This window comes from Ptiloglossa arizonensis, chromosome 8 (assembly GCF_051014685.1).
Source record: "Ptiloglossa arizonensis isolate GNS036 chromosome 8, iyPtiAriz1_principal, whole genome shotgun sequence".
Classification (NCBI taxonomy): Eukaryota; Metazoa; Arthropoda; class Insecta; order Hymenoptera; family Colletidae; genus Ptiloglossa; species Ptiloglossa arizonensis.
Genome location: NC_135055.1, coordinates 20,952,177 through 20,977,749, shown reverse-complemented (window position 1 = coordinate 20,977,749; position 25,573 = coordinate 20,952,177). Strand labels below are relative to the sequence as shown.

Here is a 25,573-nt window from a genome sequence, read left to right as displayed (position 1 = left end):
TAAATTGAACCACTCTACTTAGATAAATTAACGATTTAACGTTCAATGTGTTTTCAGCGAATTTTGCACCGTGTCCGTGTCAATATCGCAAATCGAACCATTCGGTGGTAACGAAACACATCGAGAAACGCTTCACGAGTAATAAAAAACGTTGCGATCGCGTTCTTTTTCTTTTTCTCGGTAGAATCGTCGTCGAATCTTTTAACGCAAAGTTCGAACGTACAGATTCGTTTGTTCATTTTTATCGAGCATTCGAGGACTGTTCGCGGTACATCGGTGGAGTAGTTGCGGATTCGATAGCTCGGTTCGAGACTGGGGGTGCAATGTGTAGTGTACACGAGGAGGACAAGCGGTGTACTTGCAATTCGTCGCAAATATGTGCTAAATATTTCACGAGGACGCGAAAATATTGTCGACAAGGCATCAATTACGCGGCTGTACGTCGATCGAATAATCGTGAACACATTGTTCTCATTTGTCGAGTCTGCTCGATCGATTCGCTTAATCGTGCGTTCACAGTGGAGTAAAATCGGCATAGGAGTCAACATGGAAATAATGGTCTGCTAGTTTTCTCGGTCGAAGGCACAACTAAATCATGATTCGTTACGGTAACGCGTATTCCTTACAACCCTGAGTATAATTCGTAATAACGTGCACGGTGATTCGAATAGGAACGATACGCTCGATCGTCGGTGAAAACGATGATCAGTTACGACAGAGAAACGATTTTTCGCCGCGTCTATTGCGAATAGATAACTCGGTTAGTAGTCGACATTATCTTGTAGTATCATTGGTCGTTTCTCGCAAGCAAGTAGACAACGACGAAGTTACGATATCCGTTTTTTTGTCTGTGCGTTGATCGCTTCTCATCGAGGCAATGTATCGATTGGTGGTCTCTATTGAGATAAGCTTTGGTTTATCGTGATAAGCTTGGAAAGAGTATTTCTATATCTCCAAGTTTCGCAGCACTTGCATGTGAACGGTCACAGTATCGACGTCAATCTGAACACATAATTGCAAAACATGTCGGGAGTGTATAGATATTTCGCCATCTTGGCCGTCATCGGATTCGTCGTTCTTCCATCAGGTAAAAACCAGTTTGAACAAATACTAAGTGGAACGTACGAAACAGATTCTGTATTATTTCAAAATTCATATTCCGAAAGAAGAAGCTTGATTTACTTTCAAATAATATCGATTTTAATAATAGAACGGTTAACGTCGAGCAACCAACTATCGGGCATGGTTAATTATACCGAGATTTACATTGTGGATACTTGTGTGTTCGATAATACAAATCGTCCTTGTAATATCTATTATAAGAATATAAATCTACACACTTTCATTTTTCATTTAGGAAAGACGTTGAAGTGCTACGTTTGCAATAGTAACAAGATCGGCAGTTGCTTAGAGGAGAAGGCATTACCGAGCGATTTGATAAAAACGTGCAAGCCGCAATCCGAAACCACCACAGAGAAGCCAGTGTCTCCTACCACCCAAACGTCAACGTCCACCACCGGAGAGTCAACGACCAACAGCACCGAAGCGTCATCGACCAACAGCACCGAAGCGTCAACGACCAACAGCACCGAAGCGTCAACGACCAACAGCACCGAAGCGTCAACGACCAACAGCACCGAAGCGTCAACGACCAACAGCACCGAAGCGTCATCGACCAACAGCACCGAAGCGTCATCGACCAACAGCACCCAAACGTCAACGTCCACCACCGAAGCGTTACCGACCAACAGCACCGTAGCGTCAACGACCAACAGTACCGAAGCGTCATCGACCAATACCACCGTAGCGTCAACGACCAACAGCACCGAAGCGTCATCGACCAACAGCACCGAAGCGTCAACGACCAACAGCACCGAAGCGTCAACGACCAACAGCACCGAAGCGTCATCGACCAACAGCACCGAAGCGTCATCGACCAACAGCACCCAAACGTCAACGTCCACCACCGAAGCGTTACCGACCAACAGCACCGTAGCGTCAACGACCAACAGTACCGAAGCGTCATCGACCAATACCACCGTAGCGTCAACGACCAACAGCACCGAAGCGTCATCGACCAACAGCACCCAAACGTCAACGTCCACCACCGAAGCGTCATCGACCAACAGCACCCAAACGTCAACGTCCACCACCGAAGCGCCATCGGCCAACAGCATCGAAGCGTCATCGTCCAACACCGGAAAGTCAAAGTTTTTCATCGCAGGTGAAATAATATCTAAACCGATTAATTATTAAATTTGACATTCTTTGTCGGACCTTTGCGTGTTTTATACGCAAGGAACAATTTCGAATGTTACACGTCCATGTAAGTTTATTTGCCACGTGTACATTCACAGCCGGGGAACCATCTATGAGAGAACGTAGAAGCCTGATCCACCGTTTATCGCAAATGCAGCCATTCGAGGACACGAAGGTATTTTGCTTCACAGAGACCATCAAAGGTAACTTACATTTTATTTTCAAATATCTCTCCATTCTGCTCCCGAGTTGTGCCGAGTTGTTACATCGAAATTGAGCTTAAGTTTTACTTTTTATCAACCATTACATAGACCGTAACCGATGTACCTTGCCCTTCCGCGTAATTATGTACGTATACCCATTTAAAATATACCACCCTTTATCATCTACGATCCGTTACATTGTCATTCATTCGGTGTTTTCGTTTTTATTCTTTGACGTTCGTTTTCCTTGGCCTGCCATATTCTTTCCATTGCGCAACCTTTTTCTACTTTCTACTCTCGCATTCGTGTCCGTTCCAATTATTAACGCCTCGTTTTCCTCTCCTCCGGTCGCTGCCATTCTATTCTCCTCCGTCCTCTTCGTTTCTTATCCTTATTACGCTCTCCTCTGGTTCCAAATTCTCTTCCCCTTCTTCATTTTTCCGTGTACGGTACTTTCTCTCTCCGTTTTTGCTTCATCCGTGTATCGTTCGGCTCGTACCTCAACAACAACGATTAATTCTTTCGCAGCACTCTGTAAGTTGAGACTTCCCCAAATTTTCTCGTATTCTTTTCTCGACTCTTGTTTCTATCATTCTCGCAAGATCTCGATACGAAGTGATCGAATTGTTTCGATGATGCGTTCAATAAATATTTAATCTCTGCTTTACAGACGGGGACAAGCAAGAGACTGTCAGAGATTGCACCTACGACGAGAACCATTGCTCGGGTAAAAGTAATTGTAAATTGTGCACGACGGACGAGTGCAATTCAACGACGTCGAACATTGCGTTTACATCGATGATCGTATCTTTAATAGTAGCTTTATTCATCGCGACTTAAGAATATCGATGTATCTATTTATTACGAGCGAAGTTCAGTCAAGAAAGAGCAACCGATTCTTAGAAAATTCACGAAACCTCCGCATCCTGTTTTTTACAACGATCCAAGATACCGATAACGATGAAACAATTATACCGAAAAGTGTAACGGTCATTTTTACGTAATTAAATTATTGCGCACGATCCAACGAGTTCTTCGTTACTCATTGTATGGAACAGAACCGAAGGTACGCAGGGGCTCGTCGAATTGCGTGGTTTCCGTGTACCGGATTTCACGGATAAACGCGTATCGTTGGTAAATCAAATTAAATAAACGAATCCACAGTCTACGGGACGACCAACGTGTAGCTCGATCCTCAGTGTGCGACGAGACGAATCGTTCGAGTCGAGTGGCCGGTTAACGTTTACGCGTAACGATATTGTTGAATGTTGCATTCGATCTGTAAGATTGTCACTTCGGTAGTTTCGCGCGCGAACTACGAGCTCGCCGAGTATGCGAAGCGTTTCGTTTAACCACGGTGGAAAATAAAAACGAATGGTTCGCCAGTGGCGAATACGTTTTCCGCTTTCGTCGATCTCTCTTCGTCGAAAGAGGGACAGAGGCGGAAAATAGAAACGAGACAAACGGGATATCGCCACGTTTCACCATTCGTTGTCAAGAAACGGTGAAGCGACCGTCGGCGATCGAAGTCGGGCATTGCACCTTGCGATGGAAATGAAAATCGATCGCGATGGAAAGTTCATTCGGAACGGTTAATTAACCGTTTGTCGAGAGCTGTAACAACGAGTTCGACGCAAGGGTAACGAACTCGATGCATGTATTTACGTTCCGGCCATTATACGTTCCGTCCAAGCTCTCCGATGTAAATGCTTCTCGTGCGAGTGCAACGCGGGCATCGTTAGTTCCTGGTTCTTCGTGAGAATTGCCACGAGCCACGAGATAGATACATACATCGTCACCGTGGAGATTTCTTTTCACTTTCTTGCTTTTACCGCGGTATCCGCGAACCTTTCGCACGATTTTCCAACCGTACTTCGAACGAGAACGCGAACCGGCTCGCACGATACTCTCCCGTTCGTTTCCTCGAGACATCTTCCTACGGAGCTGCGAGTAAACGCATGCTCTTACCGATCGAGACCGTTCCTCGTGGATCTGTCGCATCTTTCCGCGCGATCCAATTCGAAGCTGGCTTCGAACAGGAATCGAATTCTATCCCTCGAGTTCTATTGTAGTTTAATCGTAGTCAACGTTCGGGAAAATTCCCGTGAATTCCTCGCGGAAACGATTTCCCGATTTCCGAATTTTCTCGATACCGGCCGCGAAAACGCTTCCAACGGGAAAAGGACCGTAACTTCTGTAATTTCGATTATTTCCGTGCGATAAAATTGTACATATTTGTGAAATACAGAGACGAAAGATCTACGTAGGAATCCGATGCAACGCGGCGTTGCAGTTCTTATTCTTTCGAGTCTCGAGCAAGGTTTAAACGATCGCGGAATGGGCTACGTTATTCCTTCGAGATGAACCACCTTGGTCTCGTTTGGCCACGACCGAGAGAAGCGTCGATAAATGCCTCGAGAATGAACCGTGGTCTCTTCCCCTCGAGTTATTTCCCTCGCGCGCAACATTTCTACATTTCGCTTTCTCGCGCAAAATTTCTACAACTCGACTGCATCGAAGATCGGCTATTAGCATCCGATTAAGACGGATGCGAGAAAGGAAGTTTCTCCGAACGCGAGTTTCGCCCCTTTCTCGCTCGTCTTTGAGAAATTTGTCAACCGCGGCACAAATATCGATGCTTCGAGAAACGATTGCGATTCCATCCGCCGGATGCACGAGCCCGGTAATCCTCGAGATGCGTTCCTTGGATTTCGAGAGCGCCGAACGAGACCGTTTTAATCCTACGCGAATGATTGGGTCGTTCGGGAAGTCATTTCGTTTTTTTTTTCTATTTTTTCTTTTTTCGTGAAAATCAAACACGATTCTTTTTAGAGTGTACAAATTCATTCTATCGAATTGTACATTCTCCATTTTGGGAAACGAAACGACTTTACGAGCACCACGATACAAATGGAGTTTGTTCGTTCCGGAAGATATGGACGACGAAAGGAAGAAATTAATCGAGGCTAATTCGATCGAACTAAACACGAAACAAAGTTCGCGACGCTTCGAAAATAAAAGTAATAAAATATTCGAAACGACCCAATTATATCGAACCCTGGTTTCTCGTCTCGTTACGAATAAAATGTGTCCAACCTCGGTAAACGCGCTATCTATCCAACTCGAGTCGCTCCATTTTGGGAAACTGACGTTTCGCCGAGCGTTAACGTTTCGAATGTGTACTGCAACGGAACTACTTCGAGGAATAGTTGTTAACAAAGAATAGACGAATGTTCAATCGCGAGGTATTAACAGTCTCAGCGTAGGACTTGCCGCGACTTGTTTCAATTCTTCACGGTGGATCGAAAACTGTTCGATTGGCGTTCGAATGCACAACCGCGTCAAATATTACCTCTTGGTCTTCGACGACAAATCGGTACATTCGGCAGAGGTTAAGGTTACTCCTGCGAGCAATGTTTCGTTACGAATGCGTCGCGATGGAAGCATCTCGCGTCGCAACGTAATTTTCAGGTTCGTTCATTGAGCGAAACACCGTGCGTTGGTGGTACAAATGGAGCCTTAATCGTGCCGGGAAGGTGGACGGTGGCCCCGTGGTGCGCAATTGCGCACGAACGTACGGTTGCGCGCTCGGGGGTTCGCGCGCAGCTCTCCTCGTCTCGAAGCTGACTGGCTGGCGACGGGGCTCGCTCGTTGGACGCGGGCAGCACCATTCGCTGGAGTTGCGCGGTGCGTCCCCGCGTACCGCGAGGAGGCTCAGTCTACCGTCACCCTTCGTGCGCGTCGGTTCGCTCGTGACCGGTAGCGTCCGTGAACCGTTCGTCGCGTTGTCGATTCGTTTCACCTCGTTCCCACGCAGCCGAGACTTCGTTTCGGTGAATCGAGTACTCGACGAGGAAGTGACACCCGTTGGATATCGAGGGAAGAAACACTCGGCGGTGCGAGGATCGCGCGGACGTCGATCGGTATCGAGCCGACGCGCATCGCCATGCTCCTCGATCGCCGTGTTTGAGATCTCTCGTACCAGGCGTTCCGTTACCCGCCCGTGACATTGGATATCGGTGAAGGTGGTCGAGCAGTTCGTAGACTCTACCGGTTCTCGAAAACGTGAGTACATCGTAACGAGACGTTCGTTTCGTTTATCGGGAGAGGCTCGGGCATCGTACGACGACCACGACCGCGACGACGCGTCCCTCGTTCGAAACACGTCCGTTCTTTCCGTACGTCCGCCCGCATCGGTGGAGAAAGCAGCCGGCGTTGCGCGTGGGACGCGGGGCACGCTGGTCCGTGGTCTCGTGACGCGAGACAGCCGTGCTGATACGGCCGCTGCTCGTTGAACAAGGAACGGTGAATCGCGAACCGAGCCGAACCGAATCGCTCGGGAAGTTACTTCGAAGCGGTTCTCGATCTCGTTTCGACGATCGAACCTAACGAATCACGCGCGCCAAACCGAACCACCCCGCGAACGCGTTCGGTGTTTTTCGAACACCCGATCCCGCCAGAGGGAAGCGGCGGAGTCCTGGGGGAAGGTTCGCCCGAAACTTTCGCTATATCCGGACTTACCGTGGCACACCGGGGGCTCTTTTGTCCGTTGTTACTCGGACGAAAGTTCGAAAGTTTTCCGCTGGTTCCCGGTTCGCTCGTTCGATCGGGTTTAGCATCCTGGGCACCTGTGCGCGCCACCCTACGCTTTCCTACGAATTAATTTCCAAGCTTTGGTCGACTCGGCCACCGTGGCTCGCGAGCTACCGCGAAATCGAACATCTCCGTCCATCTACGCTCTTCCGGTTCGCGGTAACGAAGGACTACCCGTGTTCCGCTAACCGCGGCACTGCTCCTGCTGCGCAGGACTCCGAACGGACGAGTACACTCGCCTACCTCGTTTTTCATAACGACGCGTTATTTACCTACGGAACGATCGTACAGTCGCGTTAACACTGTTCCTAACGAGAGATACGGAAAGACGAGAAATCTACAAAATTGAACAACGTTCGCGCGCAAAATATGTGTATTCTACCGAGACTGTTCGATCGATTCGTAAACCGTTCTATGGAATTCTGGTCGCAGTATTAAACGTTGTCTCAGCGAGGTCCGAACATTTGAGGGGAACTTGGATTGGTCGTCGGTACGGGTGACTAAAATTGAAAACTTTCGAAACGAAAAGCACCAAAGCGATAAACACAAATACGGGGTAAATCTTCTTTCTCGGTTCTTCGTATTCTCCTTCTCCGTGTGTCGCTACCTGACGACCCCGTGCACGGGTCAACATTGACCCGAGATTGGTCCTCGAATCGTCGACGCGCGATCTCGAGCACGCTCGCGGAGAAACCGCGGCCCTTGTTCTATGGTTTGCGAGAAACGCTCGCTGTTGGAGGGGGAGAGGGGCGAACAAAGGCGGAAAAAAAAGAAAAAAAGGAAAAAAAGAAAAGAAAAAGGAGACTGTTGCGATCCATCCGTGTAGTCGGCTGGCGAACCGCGTGTTTCCTTATCGAAATCGATCGCGTTGCGCGTGCATTAAATCGCGGCTGGAATCGAAGCGTGTCGGCGCGCAACGCGCTACCCGTTAACGATAATTAATTTTCGCGCGATTCTCGTGGAATCGCCTTCCACCGCCGCGTGGAAAATTTGCATATTCGAGGATGTCCTCGACGTTCGTTCGAATCGTTGCGCGGAGAGTGGAGATATTCGTCGTTATTATTGTTCTTGTTGTTGTTATTATTATTTATTCGTTTATTTATTTATCAAACAGGTAAAAACCTTGCGACGAAATATTCGCAAACGATTAAACTAATCGAACAGTCGAACTTCGTTTGAGTTCAGCGAGACGAATTAAACGTTTCACGGAGTCTTTGCGCGTAAGGGAAAAAGTTTCGACGAACGCAGTAATTATCCACATTAGTTGCGATACGGTTTGTGCCAATTAACTTGGCGCGAAGAGAGAGAAGTGAGTGAAACTACCGGGCGAAGAAGAAGACGATCACTCGTAGCAATCTCGCGATCGTTTCTGACGAATGGCGAACACATTCCGATGATACGATCGATTCGTTTACTGCTTCGCGAACGAACGAAATGTGCGATCGTATTCTGAGACGCTCCGATGGTATTTGTTTAAGTTACCGTCGGTATCGTTTACATAAAAGTTAACGTTGCTGAAAAGTTTGCCAAGCTCGCGGTTGATCACCGGTGACCGTCAACGGCGCTGGACGCGTTGATCAACATCGATTGCGGATCGAGAGGTAGCTAGCAATTCGAACGATTCGAGCACCGCGAACGTTCGAGTATTCGAATACCATTGGTTTCGCGCTATTCGAGTAACGCGGATACCCGGGACGTGTTTGAATATTACGTTCCGTTATCGGCCGATTATCCGTCGGGCTTACGGGTGAACGGTTGCGGCGAGCGATAATCGACGATCGGTCAACAGTGCTCGTGAAGTACTCCATCCGTGTGCTTCTCCTTTGGAAAAAGTCTTGCCAAGCGTTGCGGGCACGAGAAGCGGCTCACGGTCGAAGATCGCGCGATGTAACTTTTTCTTCGCAGAAATATCGTATCCGCGACACTTCGATGTGCTCGCTCTCGAGGACGGAAGAGCGATAAGCGAGCCACGTTTCCCGTATAAAATTGCAAACGCGTCGGACGTCGTGGAACTTTCGACTTTGATGTTTACGCCCGATGATCCGTGACATCTGTTTTCCAGACTCGTCGGTAGTTTTTCAAATCCGTTGAACCGAACGGTCCGCCTTTGACGATAATTACGATCGGAAGATCGTTCTCTCTCAAAATATTCATCGAACGGAAATAATCGACGTTTAGTAACTCTCTCGTTGCTTCTTTCGTAACGTCGATCGTGGCTGTCGGTTCTGATGTCGAATTTTACCGCGCGAGGAAACAGAAACGTTGGGTTCTCGTAAGCAACGCGTACCTCGCGATCTCGATGTCATCGGAATCGAGGAATTGGGCGCGAGAATCTAACGAGTGGAATTTCAAATTGCGAAACGACTCGTTCGAGGACCGTCTTTGTTCCTAATTCCGCGCGTCGTGGCGGATCGTTGCAAATTTCCGCGACAACGGTACGCAAGTCGAGCGCAATTAAAATAAGGAGAGGCGCGCGGAACCGCGAAATCTCCCGGGTGATTAAACCGACTCGTTTGCCACGCATGGAAATTGGATCAGCGTGTCAAACTACACGCGTCGTGGACGCGTTTCGTTGCGTGGTCGAGCGCCGCGGTGCTGCAATTGCGTTTCGCGATAACGCGAATCGTTTCTCGTTTGCCAACTTTTAACCGATCGCGGCGCGTCAGCGTTCAACACGAACTACTTTCGATGGAATTCTCATTCCGCGCGAAATTCCACGCTTCGCCGTACGATTCTCCTTTGCAAGCCTTTCTCGCTTCGCGGGAATAAGGTCGTTCTGTTCGATAACTCCATCGATGGACCTTAATCGAAACCTTTGGAAACGGAAGGTTCCGTTATCGATAACTTCGTCGATGGAATTTAAGTCACGCCTAGACCTTCGTAAGGGCAAGGTTCCGTTATCGATAACTTCGTCGATGGAATTTAAGTCACGCCTAGACCTTCGTAAGGGGAAGGTTCCGCTATCGATAACTTCGTCGATGGAATTTAAGTCACGCCTAGACCTTCGTAAGCGGAAGGTTCCACTATCGATAACTCCGTCGATGGAATTTAAGTCACACCTAGACCTTCGTAAGGGGAAGGTTGCTCTATCGATAACTTCATCGGTGGAACCTAAATCAAGCCTAGAGCTTCGCGAGAAGAATCTCGTACTATGGATAACTCCATCAATGGACCTTGATTCAAACTTTTTCTAGAGGAGGATAGCGCTATCGATAACTCCATCGATGGTCTTTAAGTCACACCTAGAGCTTCGCGAGAAGAATCTCACACTATGGATAACTCCATCGATGGACCTTGATTCAAACTTTCGCTAGAGGAGGATAGCGCTATCGATAACTCCATCGATGGAATTGAAGTTACACCTAGACCTTCGTAAGTGGAAGGTTCCGCTATCGATAACTTCATCGATTGACTTTAAGTCACACCTAGACCTTCGTAAGGGGAAGGTTGCTCTATCGATAACTCCATCGATGGAAGCTAAGCCCAATTTGGACCTTCGTAAAGTAAAAAGTTGCTCTATCGATAACTCCAACGACGAAATCTGAACCTAACTTGGATCTTCGCGAGAAGAGTGTCCGAAGCAAAGTTTCGGGAGCAACTTCTAAAACTTGGTCGATGGAACGACCAATACCCAACCGATACTGAAAACGCAAACGACGATCAATATTGTCGGTGATTCTTCGTCCATTTCGAGGTAAACTCACGCGTCCAGGAGGACGAGACGAAGACGTACGTTTTAATTTCATCGCGAGATCGCCCGGTACACCGGGCGTGGAACGTCGTATCGCAAACAAGGGCGCGGCGACCATTTTATCGGGGTATCAAGAGCTTCTGACGTCATCGCCTTAATACGAAGAGCAAACAATAAATTCCCGTCGGAATCCACGGTCTTGAGTTAACATCGAGCGAGTACGTTGCTGGCGGCCAACACGGTTCGTTTATCATCGGTCGATGTTAACGCAACGATGCGTTGAACTGCACGCGCATCTTCGTGGACCACGTGGAACAATAACACGGTGATGGCGGTCAACGGTAGCGAATCGAGCGGCATCGAAGACGCTCGAAGCAAGGTAGGAACGTTTCCTTTACGCGAGAACATCGACGAACCACCATAGAACGCGAACTCGCCTTCGAGCGAAACTTTTCCAATCGGATTCAAGGAAACGCGTACTTTCGCGAAGAAATCCAGACGATCGGTCGGACAAGTCGCGTAAATTAATAAACGTTCTTCCGTACAGGTACGTCGCGTATCGTTATAAATGTTTCCACGTTCGCGATGCCTCGTGATCTTTCTACTTCCGCTTGAATCCGTCCAGAAACGAGCTCGCGACTTGCTCGAATCGGTGTATTTGAAATTCACGAGCGAGAAACGAACGATTCCTCGACTTCGCGTTACGAAATCGGAACGATTCCCGATCCGATTCCCAAAACGCGAAAACTGCTCGTGCACTGAACTGGAATCCAGAGTTCACTCGAGTCTCGACCGTCCTAGCTGTAAACACTAGGAGATGGATACATTTTCTAGTTGACGATCTCCGGATCGTTGAGGTTGCAAGGTGAAAGTCTCGCGACGAAGAGGCACGATCGATCTTCGTTTCGATGGATCTCGAATCGTATCGGAGAACGATCGATTCCTCGAGCTCGCGTTACGATGGAGAATTGAAACACCGCGCGATACCGATACCAAAGCTGCGGCACGATCGACCCTCGTTTCAAGGATCATCGTAAAAGTTCCAGCGACGACACGGCTGCCAGGGAGAATCGCGTGAATCACGATCCGGTTTGATTTTTCCACTCTTACGACGAGTTTGCACGCGCGTCGACGACCTTTCGCGACCTGCCTTACAAACGCATCGCGGAAACAAAAGCCGAAGGCAATTCGTCGATACGCGCGCTCGCGCGTGCATCAATTTGCGATCGGGCTAGAGGCTGGTGATCGTACAGTCAGCCTCTGACGCATCCCTCGCGAATCGCGACCTTCTAACACGGACTCACGTGTCCGGTCATCACGTTCGCGACGTCGCTTTATACCCGGGGAGATAAACAACGGGTCAATTTCTCAAAAAAACATGCATCACCCTTGCTCGCGATCAATCTCGAAGCGTTCTTTCGTTAAATTTTCATTCGTTGCGAAACGTTTCGTTACCGCGATTAAAACGCGTGTTTGCTCACACGTACGGAGCGTTACACGTTCGTTCGTTTTACGAAACTTTTATACTGCTATAAATTGTGCTTATCTCTGTCGAACCGAGGAGGAAAATATCGTCTCGATGACAGCGAGTCGTCCGGTTCTGTGTCACGGTATGACGCAATGTCGTTACCTCCAACTCCAACGAGGAAGCGCGAATCTCGCTAGCGAACGAGCGAGCGAATACGACTCTCGCGGTCGGAGAAATCGGGAATCTAGGATTTCGCGAGATCGACTACCGTACGATCCTCCGGATATCCGTTTCTCTTACGGAGCGACCGAAACTGGCGAAGCTCGTTCACCCGCGACATTGAAAGTTACGACCGGAGAAATCGCTCTGCTCCGCTCCGTTTTACCCGACTATCGCGCTATCTCTGCGTACCGATGGAACGCGATCGGTTAGAGACTGTGGATCCGAAATCGTGGCACGATCAAAAAGCGAGTCGAACGTACACTAAATTTTTACGTCGGGCTCGAAACCTCTGGCATTCGAATCATCGATGACAGATGAGGCTCTAGAATCCAGTCTGAAGGAGTTACAAAGACTCTAGAGTCATCTTTGCAGCTGGAGTTTAATAAAATTCCATCGAGTGCAAGGGAATCACTTGTCTAGCGCTGGACGTAAAAGCTGACGCCTGTGACCCCACCGATCCGGAGATCACGAGCTATAAATGTATTTACCTTCTGGTATCCACTACCGGAAGTGTTCGACTCGAAGGAACCTCTGGTATTCGAATCATCGATGACAGATGGGACTCTAGAATCCAATCTCAAAGAGTTACGAGGACTCTGGAGTGATTTTTACAGCTGGAGTTTAATAAAATTCCATCGAGTGCAAGGGGATCACGTATCTAGCGCTCGTGGACGTAAAAGCTGACGCCTGTGACCCCACCGATCCGGAGATCACGAGCTATAAATGTATTTACCTTCTGATATATACTATCAGAAAGTTTCGACTCGAAAGAATCTCTCGTATTCGAATCATCGATGACAGATGAGACTCTAGAATCCAATCTCGAGGAATTACGAAAACTCTAGAGTCAATTTTGCAACTGGAGTTTAATAAAATTCCATCGAGTGCAAGGGAATCACTTGTCTAGCGCTGGACGTAAAAGCTGACGCCTGTGACCCCACCGATCCGGAGATCACGAGCTGTAAATGTATCTACCTTCTGGTATCCACTACCGGAAGTGTTCGACTCGAGGGAACCTCTGGTATTCGAATCATCGATGACAGATGGGACTCTAGAATCCGGTCTCTCTAAGTTACGAGGACTCTGGAGTGATTTTTACAGCTGGAGTTTAACGCGGATCCAGGCACGGAGCAACGCTGTATAGTTACGCGCGCAACTGTCGCGTGTAAGAATTTCTGCCGCGCAATTGTCCGACGAGCGTCGCGTTCGTTTTTTACGAGCCAGTCGCGGGAAACGCGTCTCTAGAAACGGCTACGGTCCCGAGATCGATGAATTCACCTTCGTAGGTATCCCGGACCGGATAAAGTTTTTTCTCACGGCGACCGCACACCGAGAGACGGGTCCGGTGTAGAAAATTTCGTCGCGCAGAAACACGAGCAAGAAGAGGACCCAAGGGCCGCGAGGCCCGTGCCGGTAGGTTCATCGACCTATCGTCCGGTCTCAGCCTTTCGTTCTTCACCTTTCTCTCGATACTTCGTCTTCCTTCGAGCTCCTTTCTGTGCCCGGTCGTACGAAGAACCTTTTCGTCACGATGCACGAAAGCATCGAGCTCGAATCGTTGTTGCCGAACTGCTCTGATATTTTACAGAGCGAAACGTGGATTGGCCCAACGAGTGGGACAAATTCACAATGGACGTGCGGTTTTTCCTCCGAAGAAACCAAATTTGCGTACATTTGCGTAGCAAAGAGACTGGGAACAAAGGAATATCGAATATATTCGTCGAGTGAATGATCATCTTATCGAACTTATCTTAACGTTTATTTCTTTCCACTCGATCGCCCCTCGTGATACAACGATCGATACACTTTCAACTTCGCGGTGGGTCGGTACTCTTATCATTGTTTTCGTTAAGATTACAACAGCAATCGGCGAGTGGTCGAGTGACTTTTTTCAAATCAGTTATGAAAAGATAACGGTTTCACTCCGATGTCGTACAGGTTTCCCCCGCCCAAGTTCCCTCGCACTGTCCAATCGCTCGCTTGTCGCGATAAACTCGTCGCATTTGTCACCGTTCCCGGTGTATTTATTTCCTCTCGATTTTCCGCTCGCCGTGTACTTTCTACGCACGGAAAACGTAATTGTACATTCGTACGCAAAGGAGGAAAAATATTGGAGAAGCTCCGGGTCGAATCCTCGCGACTTCCCTGAATCTCGCCGGCGAGCCTCGATTCGCGATCGCTTTCGATTATCCAGCGTTCGCGAAATGCCCCGCGAACTTTCATTAACGCGGAAAGGGAAGCGGTTTCTCGCGCTGAATAAGGCTAGACACGACGATCGACCGAATGGAAAACGAAACGCCTGCTTTTCCTTTCGTTTTTCCTTCGTTTCGACGCGCCCTTTGTTTCCATCGGGGCTGAACGAGATACGAGGGTGGTTCGTTCCGCGATCGAAAATACCCGAACGAGAACGAAAACGTCGATCACGGAGGTCCCGGCTAATTGAAACTTGGAACGGTTTCGCTAACGACACCGCCGTCTCTTTCGAGGATTTCGTTTCCGGTTTCCGTGCACCATCGACGAACCGTCTCCGAAAGAACGCTCGTCGTTTCGCGTGGATTCTTCCACGTACCGTACGTTGCTCGAAAGACGATCGGGGGAACGTCACAGGGACAAGAGGGATCACACTGACTCCATCTGACCATCCCTGACTCCATCTAACCTCCCTGACTCCACCCAAGCCTCACTGACTCCACCCCTACCTTTCACTCTCCCGTAGCCCCCACTTATACTCGCATCGTACCGTTTTAGATCGGTAGTAGACGAGAACCATTTCGACCAATAGCACACGACGACCAAACGTACCCAAATTCTTTCCGTTCGTCATCTTTCCAACAACGCACGGTACAAAAGATGCTCGAGAGAAAGAAAATACGATCGTTCGGGAACTTATCAGTCCACTGATCGCGCCCATCGGAATTTGCATCGGTCGAATCCAAATCGACTTCCCATCTCTGTTCTTTTTCCCTTTCTCGACGAACTATACGGCGCGCGAACCGTGCATAATTATCGGCTTATCGTGCCCCGGAACGGTTTTTAATTAAGGGAGACGGCTCGACGCATCGCGTATCGGGTTTTACGTAATTTTCCGCTCGCGCGTAATTATGATCCGCAACTATTCCGTTTCTGTTTCTGCGGCGGTAGAAATGAAAGAAAAAGAAACAAAAAAAAGAAGAGAAATTTGGAAAACGCTCGAAAACGGGGACCGTTTGAAAATTTCCTCTCGGCTCGAGGCCTCTCGAATCGTTCGCTCGGATACACTTGTACGCGGACGGATATGCTCGTTTTCTTTCTTTTCGCGCGTGCGTAAAAGATGCACATACATTTTCCAGTCGGAAGGAACGCGAAGGAGGTCGTCAGAAACGAGATCCGTGTGAATGCATCTTTCCCAGAGCTTCGCTTCCCCCCTCGGTTCCCCCGTTCCCCTCCTCGGGGACCCTTCTTCGCGTTTTCTTCCATTTTTTTTCTTCTCGTTGCACGACGACCGCCGCGCGCTCGTCTCGGAGAATAATCGTCCGCCTAAAGCCGGCTACTCTCGGTGGACTGCACGCACACAGGCTGCAATTAATCGGCGCGAAATTAAACCGGTTTCGCGATGCCTTCTCCGCTCGGCGCGATCACGGCCGAATCGGCGAATATCGATTACGATGGACGTCTAGCGGAGAACGAACTCTCGGCTGAATGGACCTCGGTCAGGGACGACGAACGAACACCGCGACTTCGCGAGGAGCACGCACTCCGATTCTGAGAAATTAACGAAAATCGATCTGGCACCGTGGAATAACCGGCAATCAAGAGAACGAAGACTCCAGTCGTGGACGAACGAGTGGGCTCTAGATCGCGGAGAAATTAGCGTGTATCGATTAGGAACGACGATGCGTCCCTAGTGAGAACGAATAGTTTTCTAAATAAATGTTCAGAAGAAGAATTTGATTTCGAGACGATCGAGAGGACTCTAGATCGCGGAGAAATTAGCGTGTATCGATTAGGAACGACGATGCGTCTTTAATGAGAACGAATAGTCGTCTAAATAAATGTTCAGAAGAAGAATTTGATTTCGAGACGATCGAGAGCGGAGAAATTAGCGTGTTTGGATTAGGAACGACGATGCGACCCTAATGAGAACGAATAGTCGTCTAAATAAATGTTCAGAAGAAGAATTTGATTTCGAGACGATCGAGAGGACTCTAGATCGCGGAGAAATTAGCGTGTATGGATTAGGAACGACGATGCGTCTTTAATGAGATCGAATAGTCGCCTAAATAAATGTTCAGAAGAAGAATTTGATTTCGAGACGATCTAGAGGACTCTAGCCTATATCGATTAGGGAGGGGATCGTGCGTCCGTAATAAGAACGAATATCTCCCTAGATGTATGTTTACATTGGAAGAAAAATCTTCATTTCGAGACAATCGCGAAATAAAACGTTAGATTACGCTGGACAACGAAGCATCCAGTGAGAACGAATAGTTTTCCAAATAAATGTTCAGAAGAAGAATTTGATTTCGAGACGATGTATCGATTAGGAACGACGATGCGACCCTAATGAGAACGAATAGTCGCCTAAATAAACGTTCAGAAGAAGTATTTGATTTCGAGACGATCGATAGGACTCTAGCTCGCGAAGAAATTAGCCTATATCGATTAGGGAGGACGATGCGTCTCTCGAATACGAATACTCGTTTAAATGGACACCGGTGTAAGAGGCAGAGAAAGAAGATTCGACACGTGGGGACGGTCGTCTTTTGCAATAGAGTTTCAGGGAAAGGATCGCTTTCGAGGCAACAATTCGACGCGCGATATGTGGAGCAAGAAGCAGAACTTTTCCTCGTGTTCTCGAGTCTCTTTTTCCGGATTCAACCGGAGCGTAATTTTCTCGTGTTCCCTCGCTGCCAACCGACGCTGTCCAATCTGGCCACTCAAAAACTGGTCTACTCCCACTCGGAGACCGATGCTCCACATTCTTGCACCGTCGGGTGAAATTCGAGACACGGATACTTCTTACCGCACCGGTGCAACAATGCATTTTCCCGCGCTCCTCTCGCACTCGTCGAGTGTCCGTTTTGGAAAATGCAAATCGAACCACGCGCGTCTCTTCCCGCCTCGAGTACCATTCCAAGTACCTTTCTTTCGTCTACTGTACGCGCAATACGAATTCGTGCGCGGATTTACAACGAATACCAATACAGAACGGAGAACACCGATACGGTGGATCTAGAATTCGATACCGATATAGAACAGAGAATACCGATACGGTGGATCTACCGTTTAGTGGTAACACGGGACAAAGAATACCGATAAAGTAAATTCACAATTTGAAACACCGATAGAAAAATAATTCTTAACCGATGAATCCCCGATCGAGTAATACCAATATAGAACGGAGAACACCGATATGGTGGATCTAGAATTCGATACCGATATAGAACAGAGAATACCGATACGGTGGATCTACCATTTAATGGCAACACGGGACAAAGAATACCGATAAACTAAATTCACAATTTGAAACACCGATAGAAAAAAAATTCTTAACCGATGAATCCCCGATCGAGTAATACCAATATAGAACGGAGAACACCGATACGGTGGACCTAGAGTTCGATACCGATATAGAACAGAGAATACCGATACGGTGGATCTACCATTTAATGGTAACACGGGACAAAGAATACCGATAAACTAAATTCACAATTTGAAACACCGATAGAAAAAAAATTCTTAACCGATGAATCCCCGATCGAGTAATACCAATATAGAACGGAGAACACCGATACGGTGGACCTAGAGTTCGATACCGATATAGAACAGAGAATACCGATACGGTGGATCTACCATTTAGTGGTGACACGGGACAAAGAATACCGATAAACTAAATTCACAATTTGAAACACCGATAGAAAAAAAATTCTTAACCGATGAATCCCCGATCGAGTGATTCGTCGTCCGTTCGCGAGTAAGTCTCTCGCAAAATGATTTCCCCGTGCGATACTCGGAAGAGAAACGCGTCCAAGAGGCTGGTATCTGAGAATCGTGGATAAATTTTCGGCGACATCGGGCAACAAGGGTGACACCCCCTCGCAACGCGAGGAATTAATTAATTCCAGCGAAATTTAGCGAGTATTCGACAACTGGAGAACCGGGTACGGTTATTCCGTACAATACTCGTTCCTTGCGGTACTTCTATCTCCTTCGTCTTTCCATTGGTCGGTTTAATTAAAACGGTATAAAGAACGGGGGCGCGTGACAAAGAAACCGGCCGCTCCGAGCTCAGGGGCGGAACGCGGGGTGGGGAGGAAACGAAGAGGACGAAAGTCTTTTCCGCTCGCGGATTCTTCGCACTTGGAAATTTCGTCTCGGAAAGCTTCCACCGTTTGCTTCGTCGAACAATGCCCGAGCCAGTGTGTACATTGTTCTCCGTCGTAAGCTCGAGGTTTCTTTAGCTCGTCGTTCGTCTAAGGCCATCCGGCCGCGAAGCTCCTCCGTTCCTCCCGGCGGTACTCGCGCCGTATTCAAGAGCGGACGAAAGTTCCGCGCTCGTTTAATAGCCCCGTCACGGACGAAAGCTCTTAACGTTGTCGATATCCTACTTGTCTCGAAACAATTAGGTCGGTGCTCGAGAGCTCGCCGAGCAAACCCTCCCCGTTGGTAAACCGATTCGCGAATACGGGGGAACCGAGCCTCGCTACCGAGAAACGAACAAAATTATTCTACCCGCTTTTCAACGACGAGAACTTGTCCTCGATCGATGCACGTGTATCGTTCTGTTCCACGAATCGACCGTGGTCACGGGTCGACCAGCGGGAGGGTTGAAAACGTGGCAACGATCTCGAGAAAATTTATTTTCTTTTTCGTTCCAAATTGTCTTCGTTTCCATTCGAAAACGAAAGTAAACGAAAGAAAGAACTTGGAATGGTACACGATGGTACAAGCCGGACACCAGCGAGTGCGAGAAGAACGCGCGAAAATGCATCGTTGCACCGGTGCGGTATTTCGTTCGCGAATAAATAAATACGTCAAAAAAAAAAGAATAGTTGACGGAAAGCCGACGAGTGTAATCGCGACTCAACCGCGCCTAAAAACGGTCACGTTGCACGGGGACTCTCTTTCGTTAGCTGGTCGAGTGTCAGGTGTCAAGACCCTGAAACCTCCTTCGAAGCAGGAAGACCGACCGAGAAGACGGGTCCGAACAAGGTCGTCGAATTTGCCATTTGTGGGTCGGCCGGTTCGGTAGCTCGGCTCGCCGCTGAAAGTACGCCTCCTGAGCAGCTGTACGTTATCTAAGCGCGTATCGGGCGCTCGAGAAGTGTCGCTAGCGAGGAGACTCGACCGACTCTCCGGGAGACGTCCCGAGCACGTTTCGCGGTACGCGTACGCGCATGCGCGTCCTCCATCGCGCACGTGGGAACGCGGCCTAGCGTCTCACGATCCCCGCCGCGAACTGCAACGGAAACCGAAAAACGAGGTCTGGACGAGACCGATGAAGAAACTCGGTTTCCTCGTGTTCGAAAGAGCATCGTCCAACGAAAATAACTCGTTTCGTCGTTTCGTCGTTTCGTGTGTCACGCCGTGGATCCACTCCGAACTAGAATAATTTATTTTACATCGGTGCGCGCACCGGAGAACGCGTACGCTGAGAAATACGTAAAATCGATGTAAACGATGGTAAAAGAGGAGAGGTAGAATTTTACAGAGACTTGGAGGAAAGAGTCGAGAAGAAGAAGTTCGATGCGAAGTTTCATTCGCGAGCGCGGGTTAGGGACAAATTTTGGTTACTTTTTTCCAACGATTGCCACGCTTTTCGAATAGATAGTTTCCAGGGTGACGTTTCGGGACGCGTTTCGTTACTCCGTGGTACGAGAACGATGAAGCAGCGGTAACGGTAAATCTATCGTGGTTTTTAACACGGTGAAAAGTCTTGGAGATTTCCTTAAGCTCGTATCGCGCTCGCGTATTGTTCGTTACGCAACGTCGATGTGCACGAACGAGTGAAAATATTTGGAACTTCGTCGAGGAAACTGGTCCCCGAGTTTCTCGTTCGCACCGACGACACCAGCCCCCCCGTTTTGCTTACCCTAAAAGTTCATTGGGCTCAACGAGTTTAAATGCTTTTGAAGTCGCCTCTCCACCGATGTCCACGCACGAATTACAACGGCCGGTTAACCACGATGATCCTGGTACTGGCTAATGAATCATTAGCGGTCCTGTTACTCCGTTAATGCCTCTTAACCCTTGGGAGTCTGTTCCATATCCGGTTGAATCGAGGCAACCGAGGGCACCGCGAGACTCGTCGCGTTTACGTCATACGCGTAACGATTCTGAAACGCTCGAGGCTCCGTGAACGATCCCGACTTTACAATTCCTTTCTTCTTTCGAAAAGTTACCATCTATCCCGTTAAACGACCGTTCACGATCAACGCGTAATTTGGCACCACGTAGGAACACGTCGAGTCTTTCACGATCGGACAACGTTTCGAGACGAACACATTTACGTCCTCGTTGATACACTAACGAACGAAACGAGTGTCCCGACTTAACCTTCTTGGAGGAATATTTCTTTGAGTCCTTCGACGAATTTGGAACAACGTTGAATCGACTTTCGACAAGTGTCCTAATATTTCTGAACCGAGAAATACTCCTTCGAGTCCTTTAGCGAATTTAGAACAATATTGGATCCACTTTCGACAAGTGTCCCGATATTTCTAAATTGAGAAATACTCCTTCGAGTCTTTTGGCGAATTTAGAACAACGTTGGATCGACTTTCGACAAGTGTCCTAATATTTCTGAACCGAGAAATACTCCTTCGAGTCCTTTAGCGAATTTAGAACAATGTTAGATCCACTTTCGACAAGTGTCCCGATATTTCTAAATTGAGAAATACTCCTTCGAGTCTTTTGGCGAATTTAGAACAACGTTGGATCGACTTTCGACAAGTGTTCTAATATTTCTGAACGGAGAAATACTCCTTCGAGTCCTTTGACGAATTTAAAACAACGTTAGATCCACTTTCGACAAGTGTCCCGATATTTCTGAACCGAGAAATACTCCTTCGAGTCCTTCGACGAATTTAGAACAACGTTAGAACCACCCTCGACACGTGTCCCGATATTTCTGAACGGAGAAGTACTCCTTGGAGTGCTCGGCTAAGTCCGGAACAATAATTGTTCGTTGTTCGAACGGTTCCGAACGGAGGGTGTACGCGTGTAGACATTGTTCACGGCTGTTTGAAAATGATTCGCGGTGCACGAGTCGCGATACCCGCGTATTAACGAGTCTGGAAAGGAAACAGATAGTTATCCGGGCGAGGAATCCCGACGGAACTACGCGACTTTGCTCGCAACCTCGCACCTGCATTCGCACGGTTCACGGTCGTCGTTAACCAGGATTCCAGCGAGCGTTCGTTTCTCGCGACGTGAACGCGGGGCGTGTCGTCTATTCCCTAACGAACAATGAGCCAATAGACGATATTTGTACGACACGGTGGTCCGACGTTACACGAGTAGCTATATACGCGCGCGTAGCGAGCGCGACACGGCCGGACCGTGGAGAGTCGGTTATTATTTTTCGAGGACGATAACGCACGTTCGTGGAACGTGACCGGAATGTCACGTTCGCACGGAGAGGTCCGTTCCCATTGGTGTAGGCACCGATTCTCTCGGATTTAGCTCGTGCACTGTACGTTCGATCGCCAATTCCGTGACTGTTACGTACACGTGGAACGCGACCACTCGGGAAATTATTTCACGCGATAAAACGAATTCTCAGATTTTTCTAATCGACTCGAGAAACCACCTCGTTAGTCGCGGAGTCTCGTTTCGAGCAAAGAGAAAGAAACGAGTGTAGATTCTCTGCATCGGTCACCTTGATTTGTTACGTATCGTTTTACGCGTTAGGAAAATTTTGTCGGATCTTTGCGCGAGCGAGATCGCTCTTTCGGTGATTTTTCACTCTTCGTTGAACAACACGATCGATCAACGACGATAACTATAGTAAAGAACACCGTAACGCGCGTTCTCTCTCTGTTTTTTTGGGGTTATTTTACGAGATTCTTTGTCGCGCGTGTAACCCACGGGAAAGAAACTCGTGTAAGAATCCAAGGTTTTTCGCTCGAGTAGAGATGATCGGTTGGAGTCACTCGGAACTCGGTACAGGGTGGTTTCGTTCGGTAACGGACGAGCCGGGGTCTGTCGAGGCCAACTCTGAGCGATAACCTCGTGGATACAAGGGACGATGACGTCACGGCAGCCTCGGAATCGAGGCTCGTTCGTAGTCTCCCCTCTTCGAGGATAACCTGTCCTGGCGACCCTGCTTGATCGATCCATCCACCGCGCGCGAACTCTCCTCGGCTATTTTCGAAAATTTCCATTCGGTTTCGCGTAAACCGTCGCGCAACAACGATCACGGTCCAACGTGCACAATTTTCATCGACGAAAGAACCGTGTCGTTGGTATTTCGAGACACCGATCTCGTTCTCGTCGAACGATCGGGAATAAGGGGGGAGATGAAAAAAAAGAAGAAAAAAAGAAAAGAAAATAATCGAGTCGTCGACGAACGCGCATTTTGCAAACTGGAGCGTATGGAATCGACGGTGACATAATTCTTCGAGAACAACCGGTCGATTGTTCGCACAGACCTCCTCTGTTGGCGAAACGCGTCGCGAAATAACAAAAAAAAAAAAAAATTATATATATATACGCGTCCTCGATATCGCGAGCTTTTGTACGTGGAAACGATTCTTAGGTAACGCTGAGAAACTTTCCGAGAAATCGTTCCTCCGTACCGGGAGAGAGACGAACAGAAGGAATACATAATTTTCCTCTTTGTTGCGCGCGCGTTTCGACGATGTTACGCAATCGTTGTAGCTTCGTTTCTTCGAGGTGCCCTTGCGAGACGATTTTTTTACGTCGCAGGAGACGCGATTACGCGATCGGCCGCCGGGAGACGCTTGGCTTCGGTGCTAGGTGAATTTTCCACGCCGAGCGGACGATTCACCGGCTCTGGGAACGAGATCCTCGGTGGGGAGAACGTTAACGCGTCAAAGCTAACGTTAAACGCCACGTCAGTTTTCCAGACTTAAAGACGTTCGCGATATTTCCACGGATCGTACTGCAGAGAATTGAAATAATCCACGAGCTCTCGATGTACTTGTTATTTTACCCGTTCTACGGTATTCTTATTTTACGGTATTACTCCACTTGAGTAGAGTAACGCTACTTAAAAGTTTACGAGTATTGGAGTTCGTGTCTCGTGAACGTTTCGGAGAATTGTAACTTTGGAGCACCGATCTTCAGGTACGTACAGTGACGCACGGTTAACTTTGGTAAGATTTAAGACCCGAAGTTTCGCGCGCCGGGTAGAGAATCTAACTTGTGTGTACTTTTCGTCGAACCTTGTAGAATCTAGAACATTGCTCGAAAAAAGAAAGAGAGCGGCGATGAAAAACATAATCGCGCAATGTGCAAAATTTCGCACGATACGCAACGCGTCTCTTTCCTTGCTGGGTCGGATTTCGTTGGGCTCGAAACATCGAGTGGAAAGTGAGGATGGAGCGTGGACAGTTAACCGGGTACGTTTTAGAGAAAGTGAACCGTGAATTTACGTACTTGTACGTTTTCAAATACACATCGACTACCTCGATACAAGACTCTCGGGGCAGGCGACGCGTTAACGGATCGCTATAAACTTCAAGCACCGATAACAAATCGTATTATAAACTTTGGGATAATGTTTCTGTCCGTAAAGTAACGAGCACCGTTGAATATTTCTGCTTTTCGCGAGACACTTGGAACAAATGTCGAGGACAACCTCGATACAAGACTCTGGGCAGTCGACGCGTTAACGGATCGCTATAAACTTCGAGCACCGATAACAAATCGTATTGTAAACTTTGGGATAATGTTTCTGTCCGTAAAGTAACGAGCACCGTTGAATATTTCTGCTTTTCGCGATACACTTGGAACAAATGTCGAGGACAACCTCGATACAAGACTCTCGGGGCAGTCGACGCGTTAACGGATCGCTATAATCGACGTGCACCGATGACAAATCGTAATGTAAACTTTGGGATAACATTTCTATCGCTGACGATGCTGCAAAGTAACGAGCACCGTTGAATATTTCTGTTTTTCGCGAGACACTTGGAACAAATGTCGAGGACAACCTCGATACAAGACTCTGGGCAGTCGACGCGTTAACGGATCGCTATAAACTTCGAGCACCGATGACAAATCGTATTGTAAACTTTGGGATAATGTTTCTGTCCGTAAAGTAACGAGCACCGTTGAATATTTCTGCTTTTCGCGATACACTTGGAACAAATGTCGAGGACAGCCTCGATACAAGACTCTGGGCAGTCGACGCGTTAACGGATCGCTATAATCGACCTGCACCGATGACAAATCGTAATGCAAACTTTGGGATAACATTTCTATCGCTGACGACACTGCAAAGTAACGAGCACCGTTGAATATTTCTGTTTTTCGCGATACACTTGGAACAAATGTCGAGGACAGCCTCGATACAAGACTCTCGGGGCAGTCGACGCGTTAACGGATCGCTATAATCGACGTGCATCGATAACGATGACTAACACCGCCGTGAGTAAGACGCGTTCCGCGTGACGGGAATTTAACGATCCACCGGCTCTGGGCGATGAATCGCGATTCCGTGTGCATCGAAGATTCCGCGAATAACGATTCTCCGGTGTTGGCGGTGCTCTTTGAGCGAGCTTAACGAGCGTCGAATCGTCGGTGCTCTCGTGGAACTCGAATCGAGGACCGAGCGAAGAAACCTCGAAATCCTCGAGATTTCGGAAAGGTGTTTCGGCGATTGGAAGACGCGTCTCCCGTTTCGCTCGGCAAAAGGGGGACTCGATGACTAAGAGGCCACGTAAGCGGAAATAAATCATCAGCTCTAAATTGATATCGCGCGATAACCGTTATCTCGTGCGTGCACGGCCCGCGAACCGACGTTCCTCCTCTCCGTTTCTCGTCCTTTCCGAGCGCGACGTCCCTCGATTTCGTTCCAAATTCTTTGCCCGCTCGAGAACGAACGAGGCTTTATCGCGCGAACGACCGCGTCTTTTAATTTCCAACGCGCCTCGTTTCCCCTCGCGTGAAATTCCAACCGTACGATCACCG

At 48.3% G+C, this 25,573-nt stretch overlaps 2 protein-coding genes across 4 annotated transcripts in view; both read left to right on the top strand.

Moving 5' to 3' along the window:
* The first annotated feature begins 951 nt into the window (after positions 1-951).
* On the top strand, positions 952-3,484 carry LOC143150149 (uncharacterized). The gene is made up of 4 exons (XM_076318200.1): positions 952-1,087; positions 1,358-2,224; positions 2,358-2,462; positions 3,133-3,484. The coding sequence occupies exons 1-4, from the start codon at positions 1,024-1,026 to the stop codon at positions 3,300-3,302; spliced, it is 1,206 nt and encodes a 401-aa protein (XP_076174315.1). The 5' UTR covers positions 952-1,023; the 3' UTR covers positions 3,303-3,484.
* A 2,685-nt stretch (positions 3,485-6,169) lies between these two features.
* Mesr3 (misexpression suppressor of ras 3) overlaps positions 6,170-25,573 on the top strand; it is a 42,306-nt gene continuing 22,902 nt past the window's right edge. The window contains exon 1 of one of the 3 annotated variants that reach the window (XM_076319027.1): positions 6,170-6,527. Coding sequence is in view for 1 of the 3 variants with exons in the window: in XM_076319026.1 (XP_076175141.1) it covers positions 11,075-11,125 (51 nt within the window). In the remaining 2 variants the exon portion in view is untranslated. Of the gene's footprint in view, positions 6,528-10,583; positions 11,126-22,211; positions 23,726-25,573 lie in introns of those variants that run through there. The other 2 variants (XM_076319026.1, XM_076319028.1) reach the window with 2 other exon arrangements.

Excerpts from the sequence above, each read along its gene's own strand:
- LOC143150149 (XM_076318200.1), top strand. The coding sequence starts at position 1,024 with ATGTCGGGAGTGTATAGATATTTCGCCATCTTGGCCGTCATCGGATTC. Across the intron at positions 1,088-1,357 it reads ATTCGTCGTTCTTCCATCAG|GAAAGACGTTGAAGTGCTAC; the intron begins GTAAAAACCAGT and ends TTTTTCATTTAG. Across the intron at positions 2,463-3,132 it reads CTTCACAGAGACCATCAAAG|ACGGGGACAAGCAAGAGACT; the intron begins GTAACTTACATT and ends TCTGCTTTACAG.